Here is a 19,790-nt window from a genome sequence, read left to right on the forward strand (position 1 = left end):
TATAATTGGGCCGTAATTAATGACATCGCCGTTATTGACAGGTGAGAATCGGCGTCGTCGCGCGCTACGCGAATTACTCGCCTCGGCCGCGCCCCTTGATCTCGTTTCGAGGTACACTTATTTTTAGGCTTAATTGCAACCCAACGACAACGGCGATGTTACGGCATAATCACCGTCATGGTACCAACTCGATCGAGAGATATCACGCCAGCAATTGCAAATGTTTATGATCGTGCCCGCGCCTCTGAGATCGAATCACTTTTGCAGCGAGTAATTTTGCGAGGCACTGCGAGATAAATAATTTGGAAAGAACTTTACGATATTATCCGTGGCGTAACGTTATGTCTCATTATATCGAGGTGTCTGCGAGAATCGAGACTGGCGTTTACATGATCACCTAAAGCTTGCGTAATGTGGGACATACTCAATCTTATTTTGATTAATTTTATTCTCTCGTCGAATAATTATGCACGTGTGGTCTCTTTATATATGTGATTATGTAATAAATACAATGGGAGATTTAACTTGAGTCTTTTAGTATTTATTGACAATTTTTATTTGCGCGTTTTTAAACGAGGGTCAAAATGTGGATGGTATATACGGACGTTTGCATGGAAAAGATTTATTTTTCAAAAAGCGCGATACACGTTACAGTGCGTATCGACGAGGGACAACGATTATAACTATCGTGTATATATATGTATAGTGTATACTTCACCTAAAATCGATTGATATCGGTAAATAACTTAGTAAATTCCGTTAATATCACAACACATTATTTCCTCAATTGATCTCGTACGCACCGAGGTTCCCCTTGCGCCTCCTCGAGGAGAACCAGCCGGTAGTGTGATTTATCTGGTCGACGGATCGCTTCACGTTCGCCCGATACTCGTCCTCGTAAGCGTTAAGATACAAGTTCTTGAGGAATATTTGATTATCCAGCTCGGAAGGCGGCAGGAACCGTTTTGAACGACTCTGCTGCTGCGCCTGCAGCTCGTTGAAAGTGAACTGTTTTGATTTGGCATCGTCGACGGGCTTCTTCGGCTTTCTCGAATTCTTTTGATCGTCCGCGTTGGTCGGCTTCACGGACAGAAGCTTCCTCTTTTGACGCGAGGCGCCGGTTTCCTCCGATGCCGCGTTTCGTATCCGCTTGCTGCGATGCTTGGGCGCCCCGTCTTTGGCCGGAATCTCGTTGTCCAGCACGGCAACGTCGTTACTCGGGATTGTCGATGATTTATTGCCGTGTGACGCGACCTTCGGCCCTGGTGCCGTGCTAGATTCCACGGTCACGCTTTCCTCCGTCGAGTTCAATCTATCCTGTATGATATGTTTGAAAAATGCGTACATCTCACCGACCGTGAAAGTCGTGCCGTTCCTCACGGTGAACTTGTCGATGTTCATCTTCTTGATTAATTCCTCGGTCGCGTTGCGCGCTTCCAACATCGACAGCTTCTCGGTAACGTAACTGTTGACGAACTCGTAGAAGCCCTTGTAATAATTCTTCCTGTGCTTCTTCTTGTCCTTCCGCTTCTCAGCGTGCGACAGGCCTTTCCTCTTCGCATCTTTTCGATTCTGCTTCTCGTTCCAGCGTATGGACTTGTTGTAAAATCTCATGATACGCTCGAATTCCCTCTTCAATTTAACGAACTCCCTCTGATTGCGTATCTCGAAATCCGAGCGGGCTTTACTGCCATTTCGTCGCGACTCCGCAAGGTCTACGTGAAAGAAGTTCTTGCTCATTGCGTTCAGCAGATCGTGCATGGTATTATTGCTAGAGTTATTTGATTGTCTGGCGTCCATGCGCTGTAATTTTCTATACACCATCTTGAGAAAATCGATCATTCTCTCTTCTCGCAAACGGGATTTATTGCCATGACTTGCGTGTGCTTTCCAAGCTGACGGATTGGACGCATTGGTGTTATTCTGGTGGCTACCAACGGACGTCAGCTTCGCCTCTGTTTTATGCTTGGAATCTTCGCGGCTTCTGTTCATCTCCATATGCAAAAGTTTTTTGCCCACTTTACGGAAGAAGTCGATGAATTTTCTGAAACATCAATATTTAATTTTTATGTTTAATGATGCTTTTACATTATTTCTATTAAATATTTTTACACTTTTTTTTCTAAAATAAAATAAAAATATACTCATATTTATATAATCTCAAATTATAAATTATATATAATTATAAATTATATAAATTATAAATATAAATTGATTTCAATTTACTCTTAAATGTTGACTACTCGCGCTAATGTTTGATTAATTCTCAAGTACTTACTTGTAATTTAGAGTGACGTTGTAATTCAGAGTAACGTTGTCCACCGATCTACGCCGTCTGCTCCATCTAAGTCGAGGGTGCTGTCCAAGAATACACTTGGGCAACTGTTTGGGACTCCATGAACCACTTATGCAAGTCGCGCCGACGGGCCCCTCGTCGAGAACGTAACCCTTATCGCAGTCGTACATAATCTGCTTGTTGTTGACGATCTTCCTGACGTACGGTCTGTAATCGTAAACTCCCATGTTGCCCACCAGAAAGACCTTGCCGTGCTCGATGAAGCCGGGAAACGGGCAGAAGAGCTGATCGCAGTGCGGTATATCGCCGATCCATTTGCCGTAGCGACACTCCACGGATTTAGAAAGATTCATGGGACCTCCGCCGATCAGCTCGAAGCCGTCTTTGCACTTGAAGACCGCTTTCATACCGTGGTCCGTCTTCGGTGCTATCACCATCCCGTTCTTCGGACTCTTCGGCATCTGCTTACATCGGGCTGGCGAGCAACTCGGCACTATCGACCAAGTACCGTTATTGCACAACACCGGGGTGCTGTTGGCGGCGAATTCGTAATTCGAAATGCAGGTAACCAGAAGCCTCTCGCCGTGTTCCACCACCGTGACATTGTTGATGTGATCTCTGTCGTGGCTGGCTACAACAACTTTACCGTTTTCGATCTGCGGAACGACGCACGGCGCTAAACATTGCGGTAGAGGATAACGCCATTTGCCGTCTTTCTGACAGACCGAGGAAGTATTGCCCTCCAGCTTCATGTGATCCTTACAGCGGAAGATTATGCTGGCGCCCATACCTGTGCCTGCGATTGTGACAATTCCACAAAAAACGATTATAAGTATATTGCTTATACTTATATTTTTCATTTCGTCAATTTTTAATAACCCACCGGATTCAATGTTTTCGATCCAACCGTTATATAACACGCCGGGTAAACCGCAATTGATTTCCTGGCAAATAGGCGCCTTTCCAGTCCACTTTCTGTCAGCACCGCAACGTCTAGTTGCTGCGCCTATTACGGTGTACCCGTACTTGCACTCGTACGATACAATGGAATTATACGCGTAGGAGGTGTAGACAGCCTTGCCGTTGACTGGATTTTCTGGCTTCGGACATTGCACGGACGTGACCTGCACGAAATATTGAGCACGTCTAGACATAGTTTTGTTTCCGAAAAATAATTCGAAATTTTATTCTTAGTCTCTTACTTGAACGCATTGCGGTAATTCCTTCGGGGTCCATGTGCCATCCGCCAGGCACAGTTTCTCCGCTTTACCAACTAATTCGTAACCATCCATGCAATGATACGACACGCGGCATTCATACGTATAGCACTCCCCTTAAAAGTAGAATCGACAATTAAAATTTCCCCCGTATCAAAATATTAAATACGGAAATACCCGATATTAAATACACGGATCGGTCATAATTACGTAAACTTACCAGAGTGCCATCCGTTGGAGATGTCTGGGGCTGAATCGCAGCTTTGAGGTTTGCAAGTGATATCTGGCCCGTACCATCTAGCAGCTCCTTCCATCAGCAGACATTTCGCTTTCTTCGCTCCCGTTGCTACGTATCCATGATTGCAGAAGTATTGCACGCTACTATCGAGATCGAAGGTTGTTTGTTCCAATGGACCGTTGTGGCGCGCGTTTTGGATCTTCGGCGGCTGGGAGCAGAAGGAGTTGGAATCTTTCTTGCAGGACGGATTAGTCCCGGTCCAATGACCGTCGGCGCGACACGTTCTCTCGGACAGACCGACTATAAAGTAGTCGGTGTCGCAGGCGTAATGAGCTCTATCCCCGAATAATATTCCGGTGACCGTCATCACGCCGTGATCGATCTCGGTCAACGCCGGGCATTCACGTTCGGGTTTGATGCACGACATTCCGCAGGCTCCGTCGCATCTGCACTTCTTCTTCTTACTCTTGCAATCTTCGTCGGTCGAGCACTTTCGTAGACACTTCTGGCCCATCAGCTCCGCCTGCTCCTCGTCTCTCGGGCACAGAACAGAGGGTGAGTTTCGCGGGTTTTTGTAGATTCGGCCGTCGTCGTCGATCTCGGTCCTCGTATCATAACCTCCGTCGTCGTCGTCATCGTCATCGTCGTCCTCAAAATCATCGTCGTCGTCGTCGTCATCGTCGACGGCCTCTTGTTGCCGAAGCTTCGATTCAGAAGTGAGAAACTGGGCGCACAGCAGCAGCAACAGAACGATCGCGCTTGGTCTCATTTTGGCCTGAAGAAGAGTATTCGAAATCCCGCGAGTAAAGATTCACTGAGGGTATACTAGCGATTGGACCATGCGATGATTCGACCACACGACGGCACACCAGGACACGACGGGACGTTTACATGACCGCTTGACTACCCGAACTAATCATTTTACTCGGAGTCCCGTGAAGAGCCAATTCCGTGGATCTTCAGACGAGCACGATCGTCCATCGAAGAGCACCGTTCCGGGAGTTCCGTTCAAAGCACTGCGGAAGTCATCTCGAGCTGCAGCCGAGGACGACGTTGTTTCTCTCGCGAGCGCGACTATTAATCGAGTCCGTCTCTTCGGCGTCCAGGAGGATTAGGAACCCTCTCCGTCGGTCTCTCTCGCCGGAGTGCTCTTTCGCTCCTACCGACTCCACCTCGCTTCCTCTCGCTCTATCCTGGGTGCTTTTTTTCTTTATTGTACGGACTGCGGTCCCCCGCTGACGGGAATTCGCGGATATTCGCGCATCTCGCCGCGCGCATCCAGCCTGTTCAATACATCTCATGATTTCCCCAGCTCCCAGCAGATGGCGAGGAAACGCGCTGATGAAAAGGGAGGCTGCGCAGCTACCCCGGGAACCCGGCTCTTCACGGTGGTCTTGGTACGCAAGCGGTATGTGTAGCGTGCAAGCAAACGTCTGCATCTTTAAAATAAATTTTAAATGCTGGTTAGCTGCGATTTGGCCATGAATAGTAAGAGAGTAAATGAAGGCAGATTTAAAATGCAATGCGCTAGTATTGATTGAAATGTAATGTTCGCCTTTATACATTTTTTTTTTCATCCGAACTTCGCTCGTTAAAATTATAGTCAAAGAAATTGCGAATTATCTCTAAAGCGGAAAACTTCGATCATACCGTATAATCAACGGCTACTAAATTTTTACTATCGCGCGTTATTCGTCGCTTCGGCATAGCTTGCTGAAAAAAAAATTCGGTACGTACTCGAGGGGTCTGAAATTATTATTCACGCGAGAGGCGACATTCAAAAGAGGAGTTGAAACGAGCAAAAACGCAACGCCGCGAAAACGTTTCGGCGTCGTAAAAATTACACCGGGCAAAGGTGTTAAAACGAGCCATGGCGCTTCAAGGCAGAGAAACTGCACATGTAAGTATATGCATATCAACCTACGAGCCTGTGAAGTCCTAAGCTCTCGGACATAAAACGTATGCAATGGATGCGAATTGTCTCTCTAAAAGCGTTCGCTTTAGCCTATCTCTTGCTTCTTTGCGTGACATGCAAAAAATACACTTTATTTGCTTAAACGATGCCTGCACAAAAAAAAGAAATGTCAAATCAAAACTTATATAGGTACTTGTACATACGCAACAATCTATAATCTTCTTGTAAGAATTTCAATTTTTCATCTCAACTTTCTTTTCTTAGTTGAACTATATAAATGAACTTCATTCAAGTAGTTTTCTTCGTTTAACGCGATATAATCTCATTTCTTAGATTATAAAATGTTGCGTATATATACGAGTATATAAGTCTTGATTTGACACTTCTTTTTCTGTATGAAATCGTCACCCCTAACCTGTCCTGATCTTTCATGAAGTTACGAGAACAAATATTATAAATTTTTTTCTTTTTTTCAATTTAACATTCGGCGTTGCGACGATTTGCATGACAAAGTTACAATTTGCCTATCTTGTCGTCGAATAGCGAACGAGAAATACGCGCGCCTCGTATGAGCGTGGGTAGCAGCCGGAGGATCGGTTTTCATCGGACAAAGTCGAGCCTACCTCCAACCTATGCTTGTTAGTCGTCGTGCTACCAAGATAATCCTCGATCTCTAAGTCAAGCGTCATCGTTAGAGTAAGCCTATGTCGGTCATTGTTTTCATAACGATAGCAATCGATCGGTATGGTTCGACGTCCCAGCGACATAGGTGATCCCCTCGCTCCAATCTCGGATATCGGCTTCATCGTTCTTGCACCGTGTCCCCGAGATGTCTTCATTTGTCTTATTCAAATCAGGCATTTTCTCTCGGGTAGCTTTTATTTGAATAAAAGAAAACGATCCTTCTAAGAAATTCGGAAATTAAGACTTACGCGATGTATACCGCGTAATTACCTTACACTTATTATATGTGCATGATACATTTCTGTTTTCAGTTTAAAAAACCTTAAATCTATGAAAAGCTTAATTTTTTAATACGAAACACATAAAATACAAAAGTCATTATCGATACTTTTTTTAACTATAATGTTCATTTACACACATACTTATATCGTTTTTTAATATAAAATGTCAACTCTTTTTAATAAGACTGGTTCTGGACTTATTCAGTGTCACAGGCCGTTTCCGTCTCTGAATGCGGGCATCAGACCGGATTGACAGAGTGGCAGTAACTCGGTAGCTGAAAATGGGAGTGGCTGGAAGACAAGAGGACAACTCGCTCAAAGACATCTTCGTGGCGCCTCCCTATATGCGACCGCAAAGACTGAGGGGAAACAGTGGATCTCAGTCATTAGGCGAACAATTATAAAAAATATTGATCTGGATCTGCATTTTCTAAGGTAAGACACAAAATTTCATAACGTCCATTATTTCTTTCGCGAAAAAGATTTAACCGTAAGCACAGATCGGAGCAGTAAAAACAAGAAGGCTTTTTTTTAAATACAATGTACGTATATCACGTGTGTGAGGATCCCTGCCACCAAGTCTTCTCGAAGGATGTCTCTTTTCGTCCTCGGTGGGCGGCACACGCCTCGCCAGCTTTAAGAACGAGAACCGACTATCAAAGTGTCGGTTTACAGTTGCGCGCCTACCCTGACGTTGCGCCCTTTCTTCATTCGCCTCCTCTCTGAAAAGCTCGAACACTTTCGAGCAGGTCGTTCTCAAGATTACGCAATTATTCATTTTATTAAGTCTTTATAGTCGAGAAAATCGAGAATGTGAGAAAACATGATTGGCAAAGTTTCTCGTTACACGTCCTCGCCCTAGAGAACTTCGAAGGTCTTAAGCAGAAGCCGTAAATTCGCGGAATTTCACTTTTTTTTTCAATTAACTTCATCTCGTCGGATGTGGAAAAGTACGAGGGGGGAGGGGGAAGACGAAGCTCACGGCAAAAGCTACGCGTTTCTGCTCATTCTGCAGCTCGTTACGCGACCATTATCTCGCGAATCCATTATTCTCTCTTCAGCCTCTCGAAGGTTCTTTTGCGATTCGCGCACCGTCCACATGACGCTGCGGAATAATGGTTTACGGTCGTTCCCCGACCGACGAGACGAGAGAATCTCCGGACTCTCTTTCCGATCGCGCGCATGCATACTCGTCGGCTCACGCATAATCCGGTTGCAATCTTTCGCACTCAATCACGAAGCAAATGACGCCAGTTGGCGTTGGTCTAGAAGAGGCGAAATTACCGGAATGAAATTGATTTAAGCAGACGCCTCCGGGGAGTTTTGCAACCGGACGTTTCGGCTTATGGCCGATGATTGCCCGTCCGAGTAAGTTTCTACATTTATCATGCAAGGAAATAAAAATTCAAAGGAATAGCAACCGTTTAAATATCGGTTATTCCTATATTTTCTTATTTGTATTTAATGCTGTTATGTGAACTGCCAAGATTATTCAATGTAAAAGTCTACTGATCATCTCTACTATCGATTAAAATACACAATGCATTTTAAATTATTCCGTCAGAACGCCAAGCGTTAGTCAATGAGACTTTTACATTTTTATCCCAGCGAGATCGCTTCTTATCGTCCGATAAACGTCCCAATGCAATTTCCCGTCGCCGATTGGCACTTAAACTTTCTTTAACTGCCAGCATCCACTTCGGTGAACGATCTCGAGCACTCTCGAGCATTGCGGAGGCATCCACGTCGTCACTTACTCATTGGATCTTTATGTGCCGCGCTGCGCGGCGTCCGCCGCTGACGCTCGCTTTGTGCGCGACGCGCTGGCTACCGAGCGCGCGTTCATTTGACGGATGCACCTACGCTATGCAGCTTCCTTTCACGGCTTGGTACGTGCCTTAAGCTGCATTCGTCGGACCGGTCTCTTACGAGACGCACCGACTGAGTCCAATTCAGAAGCAATTGAATTCACAATTCCGTCCATTACGAGTGTCTCGGGAAAAGATTACGGACGGTGGCTGCCGGGGCTGTGCGTGCCGCATCTGCATCCATCCATGCCGTACAACGGACCGCGCGGACGTATGCATAAATGCATACATGCGCCTCCGTATGTTGCATCGCGACGTGGCCTGTCTGTAGCGAGTTACGAGATGGCTCCTGGGATTAAAGCACCAGCTAGACAAGTAAAGGCATCGGCGCGCCGCGCCGTCCGCCGGAATCGCCTGTTGATGGGGACTCGACGGTTCTTAACAGGCTTATGAATAGATATTGGCGGCTCTTTTAATGATTTATTATTAAGTGACAGTTGAGACGAAATATAACACTGCTCGGAGAGCGTAGTTGTTAAGTGGATTTGCACGTGCCGCTAAAAATGTGCATATTTGCCACGTCTCTATCGAAATCTCGCAAGATTAAAGCAATATCTCTAGAGTTGTAAATAAATCTTTATTTTTCAGTCATTATTTTTTATTTTACATTTCGTTAACTTAATAATCGAATTGTAAACTACACGATCTGTACACAAAAAATGCGCACAACGATGTTACGTGCGGACATAATGATTCTTTCATTGGGAATTCAATAATACTTTCTGAACAAGAATCAATATTTTTCTTGCAGTGCTCCAAATTTCTGTTGCCCAAGCACCTTAAATGCGCGCAACGAGACCGTTGTGTGAGCAGTAACAACGCGTACGAATAATATGTGCGGCGGGAGAAAGTTCTGCCTTTTGACGCGCTGATTGCAGGTTTCCTTTCGCGTCTCGGTGCTTTTTGACGTTCCCGGCCGGGTCGCGGGAATCCGGGGCTGCCCGTCGGTCTCCCACCCTCGCCGCCCGAAGAACTGGAGCACCGTGAAGCGCACGATGATAGTAATTATGCATCGCCATGTAAAACATGGATTTGCACAAAGCCACCTGAAAACCGGCCAGAGTACCGCGCGTATACGATTATTAAGCCGTCACAACGCGGGAGGACGGTTCTTACCGTCTTGGGCTTTCGCTGCTACTTTTTCTTGCCATCCCCTTTGGGGCAACCCCCGGGGAATTGCAGGGAGGTAACGCGCGTTCTCAAATCGTAAAATGTAATCCTCCCATTTTGCCCCGCATGCCGATAATCTGGCTTGCTTCTTCGCGACCAAGCAAGCAAAAATTCGCGTAGCAACTGAATATAATTAACCGTATGCTTAATTTAAAAAAAAAACGTGATTTTTTAACTATTGTCAAATATATTATCAAAAAAAGCTTAATCAAGCAAATTCTCATTTATTATTACGCGCAGCGATTGGTCGTCCGGTCGCGAAAGATCCGCTTGCCGTCATTGCGATGCGGAAGAGAGTCTCGCGCGCGCGTGTCGTCGAAAAGGGTTTCCCGTCTCCTTCCGGTCCCCGTCGAGTTCCGCATCATTGTCTCCATAATTAGCCATTCAGATTTGCTTCCTCGCGCGAACGCGTGTGCGGATATGACGTTCGTCGACGGCGGCACGTGGACGACGGACATCGACTGGCAAAACACAGGCTGCCACGCGGAGGCGTTAGCGGAAGAATGCCGATATGATAAATACAGCTGCTGCAGGTGGTTGACACTTGCGAGAGGTGATTACGATCTGGTAACAACATGATCGCACCTCGAAAAAAATTCCTTCGATCCGTAGACGGATGCTTCCATTCACGAGCGACGGAACCCTCGCTTGTAGGAAAAACACAAGTAGCAATATAACTTACATTACTTCGATCATAATTGTGAAAAGTTTGCGTCGGAAAAAGATTTCGAAAAAAAACGCTGTCTTGACACGAACAATGTAACTTGAGTATTACTCTTTCTCGCACTTAATCTCTAAACTTTAAATTATTAATGATAAAGTATAAAAAAATGTATTATGTCTTTTACAAAAAGGATGAGATTTCTTATCAAATAAAATCTTTATCTCGTAACAAGTAGCACTCTCATCACGGCACGTGAATTTTAGCATGAAACACACCGATAGCCATCGGTTATTGCGGTACCGCCCTCTTTCCGAGATATTATACGCCGTTAATACTCATTGCGAGCCTCTTGTTAACAGTCGCGGTTAACTCGCGACTGAATCGTAAAGCCGCCGCCGTCCACGGGGCCGCGAGCTATTAACAGAGCACACATAGCATTTGTGTACGTGCAAAAAAATCTTAATTATTTATTTACTACCTGTAATAAAGGTGCTAAATCGACTTCTCCGTCCCAAGACTTGTGTAAGATTTTCGTGGCCTTTTTGCGCCGTTATACCGATCCCGCGAGCTCGTGCGTGAGATAAGGCGGCGACGGACGCGCGATAGCGATCGATAAAGCGTCAATTATGACTTGTTAATGGAAAGCGACGTCATTAAAGATGCGCGTAAAACTTACTCGTTATTCGGCGGCGCGCGAAGGACCGCGACGGACGGATACGTCGCGGTTTACAGCCGGATGTAAAGTGACTGGGGGGGGGGGATACGATTTCCTCGGGCGATCGTAAAGACCGGAATTCTCCATTAAATGCGCACCGCACCGGTGTGTATAAGTAATAATAGTAATAATGTCGGGAAGGGCCGACATCGTCCCCGTTCGTCCGTAAAATGCAGCCTCCGTGTCTCGATCTAAGATAACGCGTCGATTTTAACGCGATCCGAGAAAGTTAAATGGCACGTAATATCGCGGAAAGTTAAAATAGAATTACAGGTTTATGGTACTTACGAGGTAACTTCATGTACCCAAAGCCTCCGATATGGCTAAGATTTCTTTGTTATTTATAAAAATCTTTGTGACTATATAAATTATCACTCTTTAAATCTGAATCAATGAATAGTCACTGATATCAGTGCCTATTAACTGATTCAGATTTAGAGAGCACATTAATTACTGACAGTCATTCGTGAAACCAATTTAATTATTGAAAAATGATCCAGATTCGTCGATTAAAGTGGGCATTAGTCCGCAAAACATTCTCTCGAGATCGATAAAATTGATCTTTTTAGAATGCAGCAAGAGTGCGAAGTGCCCGTAAACGAACGCCAAACATGAAGAGAAATATTTATGAATACGTGCCGGCTAACAGCTTCGGATCATGCAATCGTGCAGATAACGCTGGAAATATCCGAGGGAAGCACCTGTGTATCGATTTAAGTGCCTAAAACTCTCGGGAGACCCTTCGAATTGGTACAGCGAATCCGAATCCGGACAGCCGTGTGCATCTGGCAAAAAAGCCTTACGTCGAATCTCTTTTTTTCGTCTCGAATGGATTTTACGATACTGATATCGACACGTGGACGGAGAAACCTTTCATACGGTTTAAATATTTACTAAGCGGCTTTTAATTTCGAGATAGGTATATATTTAAACTGTTTCACTGTGGTGTCGATTTTTAGCTCCAAATAAAGTATTTCACATTATAAAGATCCTTACGAAACATAAAAAATAAGATTTTTTTTTAGAGAAATACGATCAGCAACGCTTTGTTAAAAGTAAAGTAAAATAATGTCCTGTCAGAACACATTAATTATAATTAGCGAAAAAAATTGCTCTGAAATACTTTTCAAGTCGCCATCAAATAGATAATAATAATTAAACGACACGCAATAACGTTAATGTGAGTGATCAGTAACTGTACGATGCTGAATATATTGTGAAATTAACGAGTACAAAAAGCAAACGTAAAGCTATCGCAATTTTGCTTAAGATCACTATGCACGCGACGTCATCTTGCGATCAAGAAGAAGAAAATTAAAAAAGAATATTCAGGAATACCTGCAAAATATCACACGGTTAACAAAACATATTAATTCTTTTCATTTATTACGTATTAATTTTATTAAAAATTTATAATTCCTTAAATTAACAGTAATAGTCTTTCTGTAAAAATGACGGTTTACATCATAAAGATAAAATTAACCGGTAAGAGAGCACGCAACGCATTGCTCAAATATTGTAAGGTATTCCAAGTCCTTCGTATCAAACTGGTCAGAGAATCCGTAGAAGGAAAGTGCGAAGAATCTAGGACATTTTGATCGTCGAGAATTTCTCGCGATGCTTCGTTAATAACGAAGCTTAACGAAGTGTCAGACAATAATTCTTTAACGTCCGTTTATGACGCTAATATCAAAACGCCGGTCACATCCCCCCGTTTATCTACATGTGTCATCTCGACTTCGCACACATCCCGCATTTATATGCGCATCATTAGACTTAGTCCCATGCCACTTGTGGCTTTCGTCGTTCCCACAACGCGTTTCCGCTTCCGGCCAGCACGTGTAACAACCGATCGGCCGTCACCACCTGAACCCGCTAGAACACTTGCTGAAACATCTGTAACCCCGCGCAACGTGAATCGATACGCCAGAAGGAAAATATCTCTCCCCGTCTGTTTCACTAACCGGATCGTTAGCGGCCCGACAACGCAGCAGCGACGTCCGACGAAAAGCAAACGAATAGGAGCAGCGCGAGTAAAGTGTAATAAAAGAACTAAAAAAAAAAAAAAACAGGCAAAATCTCGTTATATCGAAGGGCTAATTCGAAACGATGTATTATATTAATCTTGGCGTTAGTCAGCTTATTTGCTCGTTCGCTCTCGCACCGCGGTGGAACAGTCGTGTAGATTAAACAAAGGGCTGACGATCTCTCCCGCGGCAAAACCCTGAGATCACAACGAGAACTGTGTTTCTCCTCGTGGGCAGATAACGAAGAAAAACTTTTTCGCTTCCTCCCGTGGGGGGAACGGATTCGATTCTTTCCTACTCGTTACAATGGCGACTCGCTATAATTCCCCGCGCGCGAGGACGGATGAGTAATGATCTGCCAGTGATACAAATCGTTGCGATTCACCTGCAGCCGATCGGCGATTCGGTTTTGGTTCCAATTAAAAGAACACAGGTACGGATCAGCGGGTGGACCGTCCTTCGATGGCACCCTGTGGGAGTTCGGCCTCGGTGTATCCCGAAGAGGCCGGATCGATACCACGATTTTTCGATCTTGCATTATTAGTCACGGCTCTCTCTCTCTCTCTCTCTCTCGCGAAAAAAACGGGATCGGCCTGTGTGCGGCTGCAACGGGCATAATTAGCAGGCGCATTGACGTGTACGTCGTAATTAGCGGCGACCACTTAACTGGCAGACATAGTTAATTTGTAGCCATTTGCCAGCGCGAGTCTCACTCATTTGTAGCTAATAATGTCACTCTCCGGGAGAAGATTAAATGCCGGAACGTGTATATACACGACGCAGCGCGCCGTCGCGGCGTATCGCACCGAGTTAAAAGGCGAAGTTAATTAGCATACGCTGAATCCCCCAATTACAATCACATTCCATAATCATATGAATAATAAGAGAAACAATTTATAATTACAGGCATGTGACTCTTATTAAAATGTAATTCAATTACACGCAGAAATAATTTAATAATGAAAATATGCATGTGGATATTTCGTTTTATTACGAAAAATGGAATTTCGCGTTTTTATCAAAATAATTCGTACAGGTATCAGGATGCAAATGATCAGCAATATAAAAGATTGTTGTTTCCGTTATCCTACGTCACCGTGCGCATCGCCAATCAGAGGATTGTTCCTAAGTGCAATTCACGCCGCGCACTCAAGATTTACAACTTAACGGCTAGTCGCCGGCTCTCTCGACGTTCAATTTCCATAGATACACACCAAAAAACGGAACCCCTTCCCTCCTCTCGCCGTTACCGAGTCCTCGCCTCGAGTTTCCTGCGGCCGAGCCCGGGAGGCGTAGGCGTACGTAATAACTCCTCATGTAGAAAAGTTGGGCGAGGCACGAGCGAATCGCGCGCGCACCGCGTTTATCGCGCTTCGAAGCGAGAGTCGACTTCGTATGGCCTTTTAACCTTATATGGCCGGCGCACCTGCCCGCCGCCTCCCGATAGGACATTTCCCACAACGCTTTCCTCCTTTTTTTTATATATACCTATATAAAACCACAATGCTACCCCCATCCCATTCGGCGGCGTTCAGGATTTATGATCGCGGGCGTCGAACGCGTACCTGCCATAACTTTAGCCCGGAATACCGGAGGCTCGAATCCTCTTCCGATACTCTCTTTCCCGTCCTCAACCCGCCCCTATAAAGCTTATCTATCTACGGGTCCTGATACGAACTCTGGATGGAACGAGGAGGCACATCGCATCCTTCGATAAATTCCACGCTAATCTATAACAAATTTTTACACAGCGTATCTCATAGGAATAAAAATGCTCGATGCAAACATGTTTTTTTCATTTTCTGTAATAACAACGGAGCTATATCCTCCTATATTCTGTCATCTTATCTCGAAAGAGAAACGTTCAGTATCACATTAATGACGTTGGAAACTCATTAATACTTTTCGTAGCTGATGACTATACGAGACATCGAACATGGTCCAACGCGAGTCTTCGTTAGAGTATGGTAGTCTCAAGAAGAAAAAATTCCTATCTTTCGCTCTTATCTCCCGCCTCGGAACAACGCAGCCCGAGACGCGAAGCGAGCCAACTCAGCCAACTGAGAGAGGGTGAGGAAAAAGTTGGAATTAGGTTGGGTCGCGCGCGCGCGCAGGTGTTGCAGGTCAGGGTCAGATTAACCCCGATCAGGTTACCCCTTAGCGTGGGAGTGCTGGCAGCTCTCCGCGTAATAATAGGATAGCGGCTAGTAGAATATACGAGAGAGGCCGAGAAATGCGTTACTCCAGTTAGATCTCACTTTGTTATAAACGGTTTCATCGAGCCGCTGATTTATCTGGACGTCCCTAACGAGATTGTTCGTACCTTATTCTCTCCGTATGGTTAATCAGCGAAAGAAGAATCGGTTCCTATCCAATTAATACGTACGTTTTTCCCGTCAAGCCTGCGAGTTTTCTTCAAACGGCACTAAAACGCGTAATTTCGAGTTCGTTTAACTACCGGTGATTTTATATTTAGTACACATTATTTGCTCAACCCCTCGCGCCGTAATAACCTGCCGTTACATCGCTATAATTTCGCTCCGTATTTATAGCGATGTAACGTTATAATAGGGGCTTCGTCGACGAGTGGTTGACCTGCGCTGCACTTTCATAGATTGATCTCGTTTCATTTTAAACGCGCTCATCGAATCCAAGGTGTATCTCGGCGGTCGTAACGGTAATTATCACTTTATTTCGATCAGTTCACGATTCAATCGATTTTATCAACGTGGATTGTTATTCTTCAAACAGCAATCAGTCGAATTATCGAAAGATAATAACTAGATTCTATATGATTTCAAATTGGCAAAAATTATATCGGTAAATAAAATCTTTACTATATTTAATAATATTGTCCATTATTATTTTTTATGACAATAATTATATATAACAAACAGCGAAATATTGTTCAATGTTTTAGGAAGCAATTTTTAATACTGTTATCTCAAGATTGCTATATATATATATATATATATATATATATATATATATCTAAAGTGAAATTGATCTTTTTCGATTTGTCTCGTATTAACAACCCCTATCAATCTTTCTATAAATACAAGATTATCTTCTACTTCTCTGCTTAAGAAAAGGCAATCAGCCGTACCAATTTGCAGCGTTGTAAATTGACTAGATAACAAACCCGCGGCTATCGCGCCCGGTCCAATCCCGATTTCGTCTCCAAATGCCGATCGTACCATCCAATCTGCACGCGTGTAAAACGAATGATCATCAAGAGCGCACCGAGAGAGCGCCTACCGTGTTTCACCTCAGGCGACGTCGTAATGATTACGCGTGTAATTTCAAGGATATTTATCCTACATCAACATTCCATCGCGATCGAAACGCGTATATACCCGTGTTGCTGCAGCGCGTAGCCCGCGGCCTGAGACAATTCCGCGCACCTGCACTTTAATTCTGACTTCTAAATAAGTTGCACGTACGTCTGGACTAGACGCGACCCATCTTCATTTCAAATCAGAACTCGTGACCGATATAAATGGAGCGAAATTTGTGACAATAGATATTTCTGGAAAAGAAGAGAAACTGTAAGTAAAGAGATGTACAACTAAAATCTAGCTACCACATGTGAAAATATCCCGTCTATGATATTGTGTCCTACAAAATTGTTAGCACTTATCAACGAGAAATGTAGCTACTACATATATGTACACATGTGTGTGTGTGTGTGTGTGTGTCTGTGCATGGCTCTAACAGTTCTCGTCACAAACAAGAATTAATTTTGTTTCGTGCGGTCTTAAGCACGCTTCGGCGCTGCTTGTGTAACTTTTTTGGAGTGGCCGAGAAATCGCGGCGAGAAGTTAAATTGACTTTGCCGTACGGAGGGCCCGATAAGAGGCCTCTCGCGCAACGTCGTAATGGTTACGCGTGTAATTTGAAAGTTATTTATCCAACACGCGCATTCCACGCGCTCGGGGACTTGTGCACGGTGTTGCCGCGAGCCGGAGCGACAGCGTGTTGCTCGCGGCTTAATTAAATTCGTCGGGGCAGGGGACACGCACGACGAATGATAATGTACTCTCGGGACCGTGGCCAAAGTCGATATCACAAAGAGCGTATCCCGACGCGTTGCGCGTTACAATAAGATCGAATTAATTGGGACACCGCAGAGGCCGGAGGACCCGTTGGATTTATTTATTGTGAACTAGGACAGAGGAGAGCCGCCGACCCCCGCCGGCTCTTACGATTAATATCATTTTATTCGGCACGAAAGCCATCCTTCTTGACCGGTCCTAGAACGCACCTCCGGTCCCAACACGCTCATTTGCTCTCCATGCCACTTTTTTATGCCCCATACGCATGAACCACATTAATAAACAATCATATTAATCAAACCATACACCACATACGTGCACTACAGCTTAATAATAACATGAATAATGTGGTTTAAGCCTTTTATGAGAATATTTTCACTTACTACGAAATGTTTCTTAGCAATACAAATATACGAGATACGTCAAAGTCAAGGTTTTTCAATGCGGTTAACAGAGAGATCCGTTCTCATGAATCGAAAGAAAAATGATTGTATTTCCTGATGGACATTTTCCTCGACGATGCGCGATATATATCGGTAATTCGGAAAAAGTATGTACATATATATATAGAATGGTCTCAGGTGAATCTCCCACTATATACGCGCTGGATGCAAGAACTCGAATGGTGAAGCAATCTGTACACCTGTTGCCTAGATCCATGATTTATTTCGAAGATATCCTTTCTTTTTGTATCCTCTCGCCACACGTTTCTCTACGCATTGTGCGTGGGTTGCGACTGGAATATTTTTCTCATGCGCGGGACAAAACGTGCGACGTGAAATATTCTCGTACACGGCGATGCATCAATTCGAGGACACTACATTTGAGGGAGGAGGGAGGAGAACTCGGGAGCAGATACACGAGGAGAAATAAAGGAGCTCCAGCTCCGTGAATAGTCTTCTCTTCGATTCGATACGATCGGAGGTCTTCGTTAGGCCAATATGAAGAGTGGCATGCGTGCGATATTTACATGTCGGATTCGTGAATTAAAAAAATTAAAACTTGATTGCATATTAAGTAATAATAATGTAATAGCAATACTGGAATGTTTCATACATACATCATTTTTTGTTTGAATGCATTATTATCTATCTTTACTTAATATTCTGTTTACCTTCATTTTTACCATAAACATTTTTAAATACTACATTATACAATGAACTAAATCGAAAGGCGAATTTTGCGATGACAATTTTGACATTAAAATATGTAAAAATATTGATCGAGCTGCACGGAGCGATACTTCGTTTTCGCAACACGTCACGCTGAGCTATATTGCTAGCGAGTGGACGAGCAGATAATCTGCTTAAAATTCGAACAGAGCTCTCTCGTACGCGAGAGAGCTCGCGGCCGCCTCCCGATCGGGGGCTTCGATCGGAAGCATTTTCTCGCCGCTTCGGATACCCGCGGCAACTCAAACGCCCGTCGAAGTGCTCTTAATCGACCGTAAATAATTGCATTTATCACACCTATCATTGCGGGACGTCGTGCGCAAGCGGCCCTTCTCGAAATCTGCTTTCACTCCCGGAGAAAATTGGCACGTTGCCAATCTCGGACATCGATCCGGGGGCCGCGCCGCTTCTCGAAGTTTGATTTATCGCGAGGTACCGCGTTGCATCACTCGCGCGAGGGGCACTCCTCACACCTGCCTGCGGTACATATACCAACCGCATATATCACGGCTGGTAATTATGATCGATGCAGGGAGTAAAATTAAGGGTACATGTGGGGGCGCGTTGCGCAGCGGCTCATTAGATCCCCGAAAATCAGACGCGAGAAATTGTATTCGGTGTAATTATAAATTCAATGTACAGTGAAACCAGTATTTGTAATTTAAAAGGGAAAGAGTAGTAAAATGGACGCGCGTTCGAACTTTGGTCAAGAAGCCGGAGACCTGTATTTATCGAGGTAATCGGTAAGAGGTCGTAATGATATCGATAATTTCGTACGGAAAAATTATTCCGAAAGGGTGAAGAAGCCACCGCGAATCTTAAATCTCGCTGATGCAAAGTCGCGTCAGGATGCGCTACATGCGCGCGCGCGCGCGCGATTACGCATCGCCGACAACGACGCCGAATTGTCGTAAACAACGGGAGGGAGCAGAGGTTTTTAAGCGGGGCGAGAGCAAGTAGAAATAAGAGCCCGGATCGTTCGCGGCTTCGTGATTGTCCCGCGGGACACATAAAGTATAAACCACCCACAACATAAAGCCGAAGGAGTTATTGTAGAGCGTCACCTTCGCACACCTGGATACCTCCTGCGCGTTGAGGACCGACGACCACAAGCCAGGAATTTGCCAGCTGTCCCACTCTCTCCCTCATTCTTCTTCTACCTCTCCATCATCCTCTTCTTTCTCCCACACTTCGCTGTTTTTATTCCATCACGTGATTCCTTCTCTCTCGCTCATTCGGATATCGGTTATCTCCGACTCTTACGCTTTATACTTCTTATCCTTCCACCCCTCATCATATATTTTTTTTATCGTACGCCTTGCTTTCTCCTCTCGAAGCTATTTTTCTGTCTGATTCGTTCGTCGTCTCTCTTTCGGTCTTCTCGGTTGAAGATAACTCGTAATCGATCCTCGTTTTTCTCGCTGGTTTCCTTATCTCTCGCGTGTCCACCCTTGTAGAGTATGAGAAATACCGTGAACCGGACATTTA

At 44.6% G+C, this 19,790-nt stretch overlaps 2 protein-coding genes across 2 annotated transcripts in view; both read right to left on the reverse strand.

Moving 5' to 3' along the window:
• Positions 1-606: 606 nt before the first annotated feature.
• Positions 607-4,757, reverse strand: Hasp (Hig-anchoring scaffold protein). The gene is made up of 5 exons (XM_077415231.1): positions 3,734-4,757; positions 3,499-3,629; positions 3,180-3,420; positions 2,279-3,092; positions 607-2,044 (listed from the first exon to the last, which is right to left on the reverse strand). Exons 1-5 carry the CDS (start codon positions 4,518-4,520, stop codon positions 784-786), a joined length of 3,234 nt encoding a protein of 1,077 aa, XP_077271357.1. The 5' UTR covers positions 4,521-4,757; the 3' UTR covers positions 607-783.
• Positions 4,536-19,790, reverse strand: part of LOC143902394 (uncharacterized) — a 206,297-nt gene continuing 191,042 nt past the window's right edge. Inside the window, exon 7 of the mRNA XM_077415266.1 lies at positions 4,536-5,190. Within this exon, the coding sequence (XP_077271392.1) occupies positions 4,777-5,190 (414 nt within the window). The 3' untranslated portion in view covers positions 4,536-4,776. The remainder of the gene's footprint in view (positions 5,191-19,790) is intronic.

Source organism: Temnothorax americanus, unplaced genomic scaffold, assembly GCF_048541705.1.
Source record: "Temnothorax americanus isolate GAGA-0224 unplaced genomic scaffold, ASM4854170v1 Scaffold4, whole genome shotgun sequence".
In the NCBI taxonomy this organism is placed as follows: Eukaryota; Metazoa; Arthropoda; class Insecta; order Hymenoptera; family Formicidae; genus Temnothorax; species Temnothorax americanus.

Bases quoted from the DNA above. Each gene is read 5' to 3' on its own strand.
- Hasp (XM_077415231.1), bottom strand. From the start codon at position 4,520: ATGAGACCAAGCGCGATCGTTCTGTTGCTGCTGCTGTGCGCCCAGTTT. The intron at 3,630-3,733 runs GTAAGTTTACGT...TCTACTTTTAAG, and splicing joins CTCCAACGGATGGCACTCTG to GGGAGTGCTATACGTATGAA. The intron at 3,421-3,498 runs GTAAGAGACTAA...TATTTCGTGCAG, and splicing joins AATTACCGCAATGCGTTCAA to GTCACGTCCGTGCAATGTCC.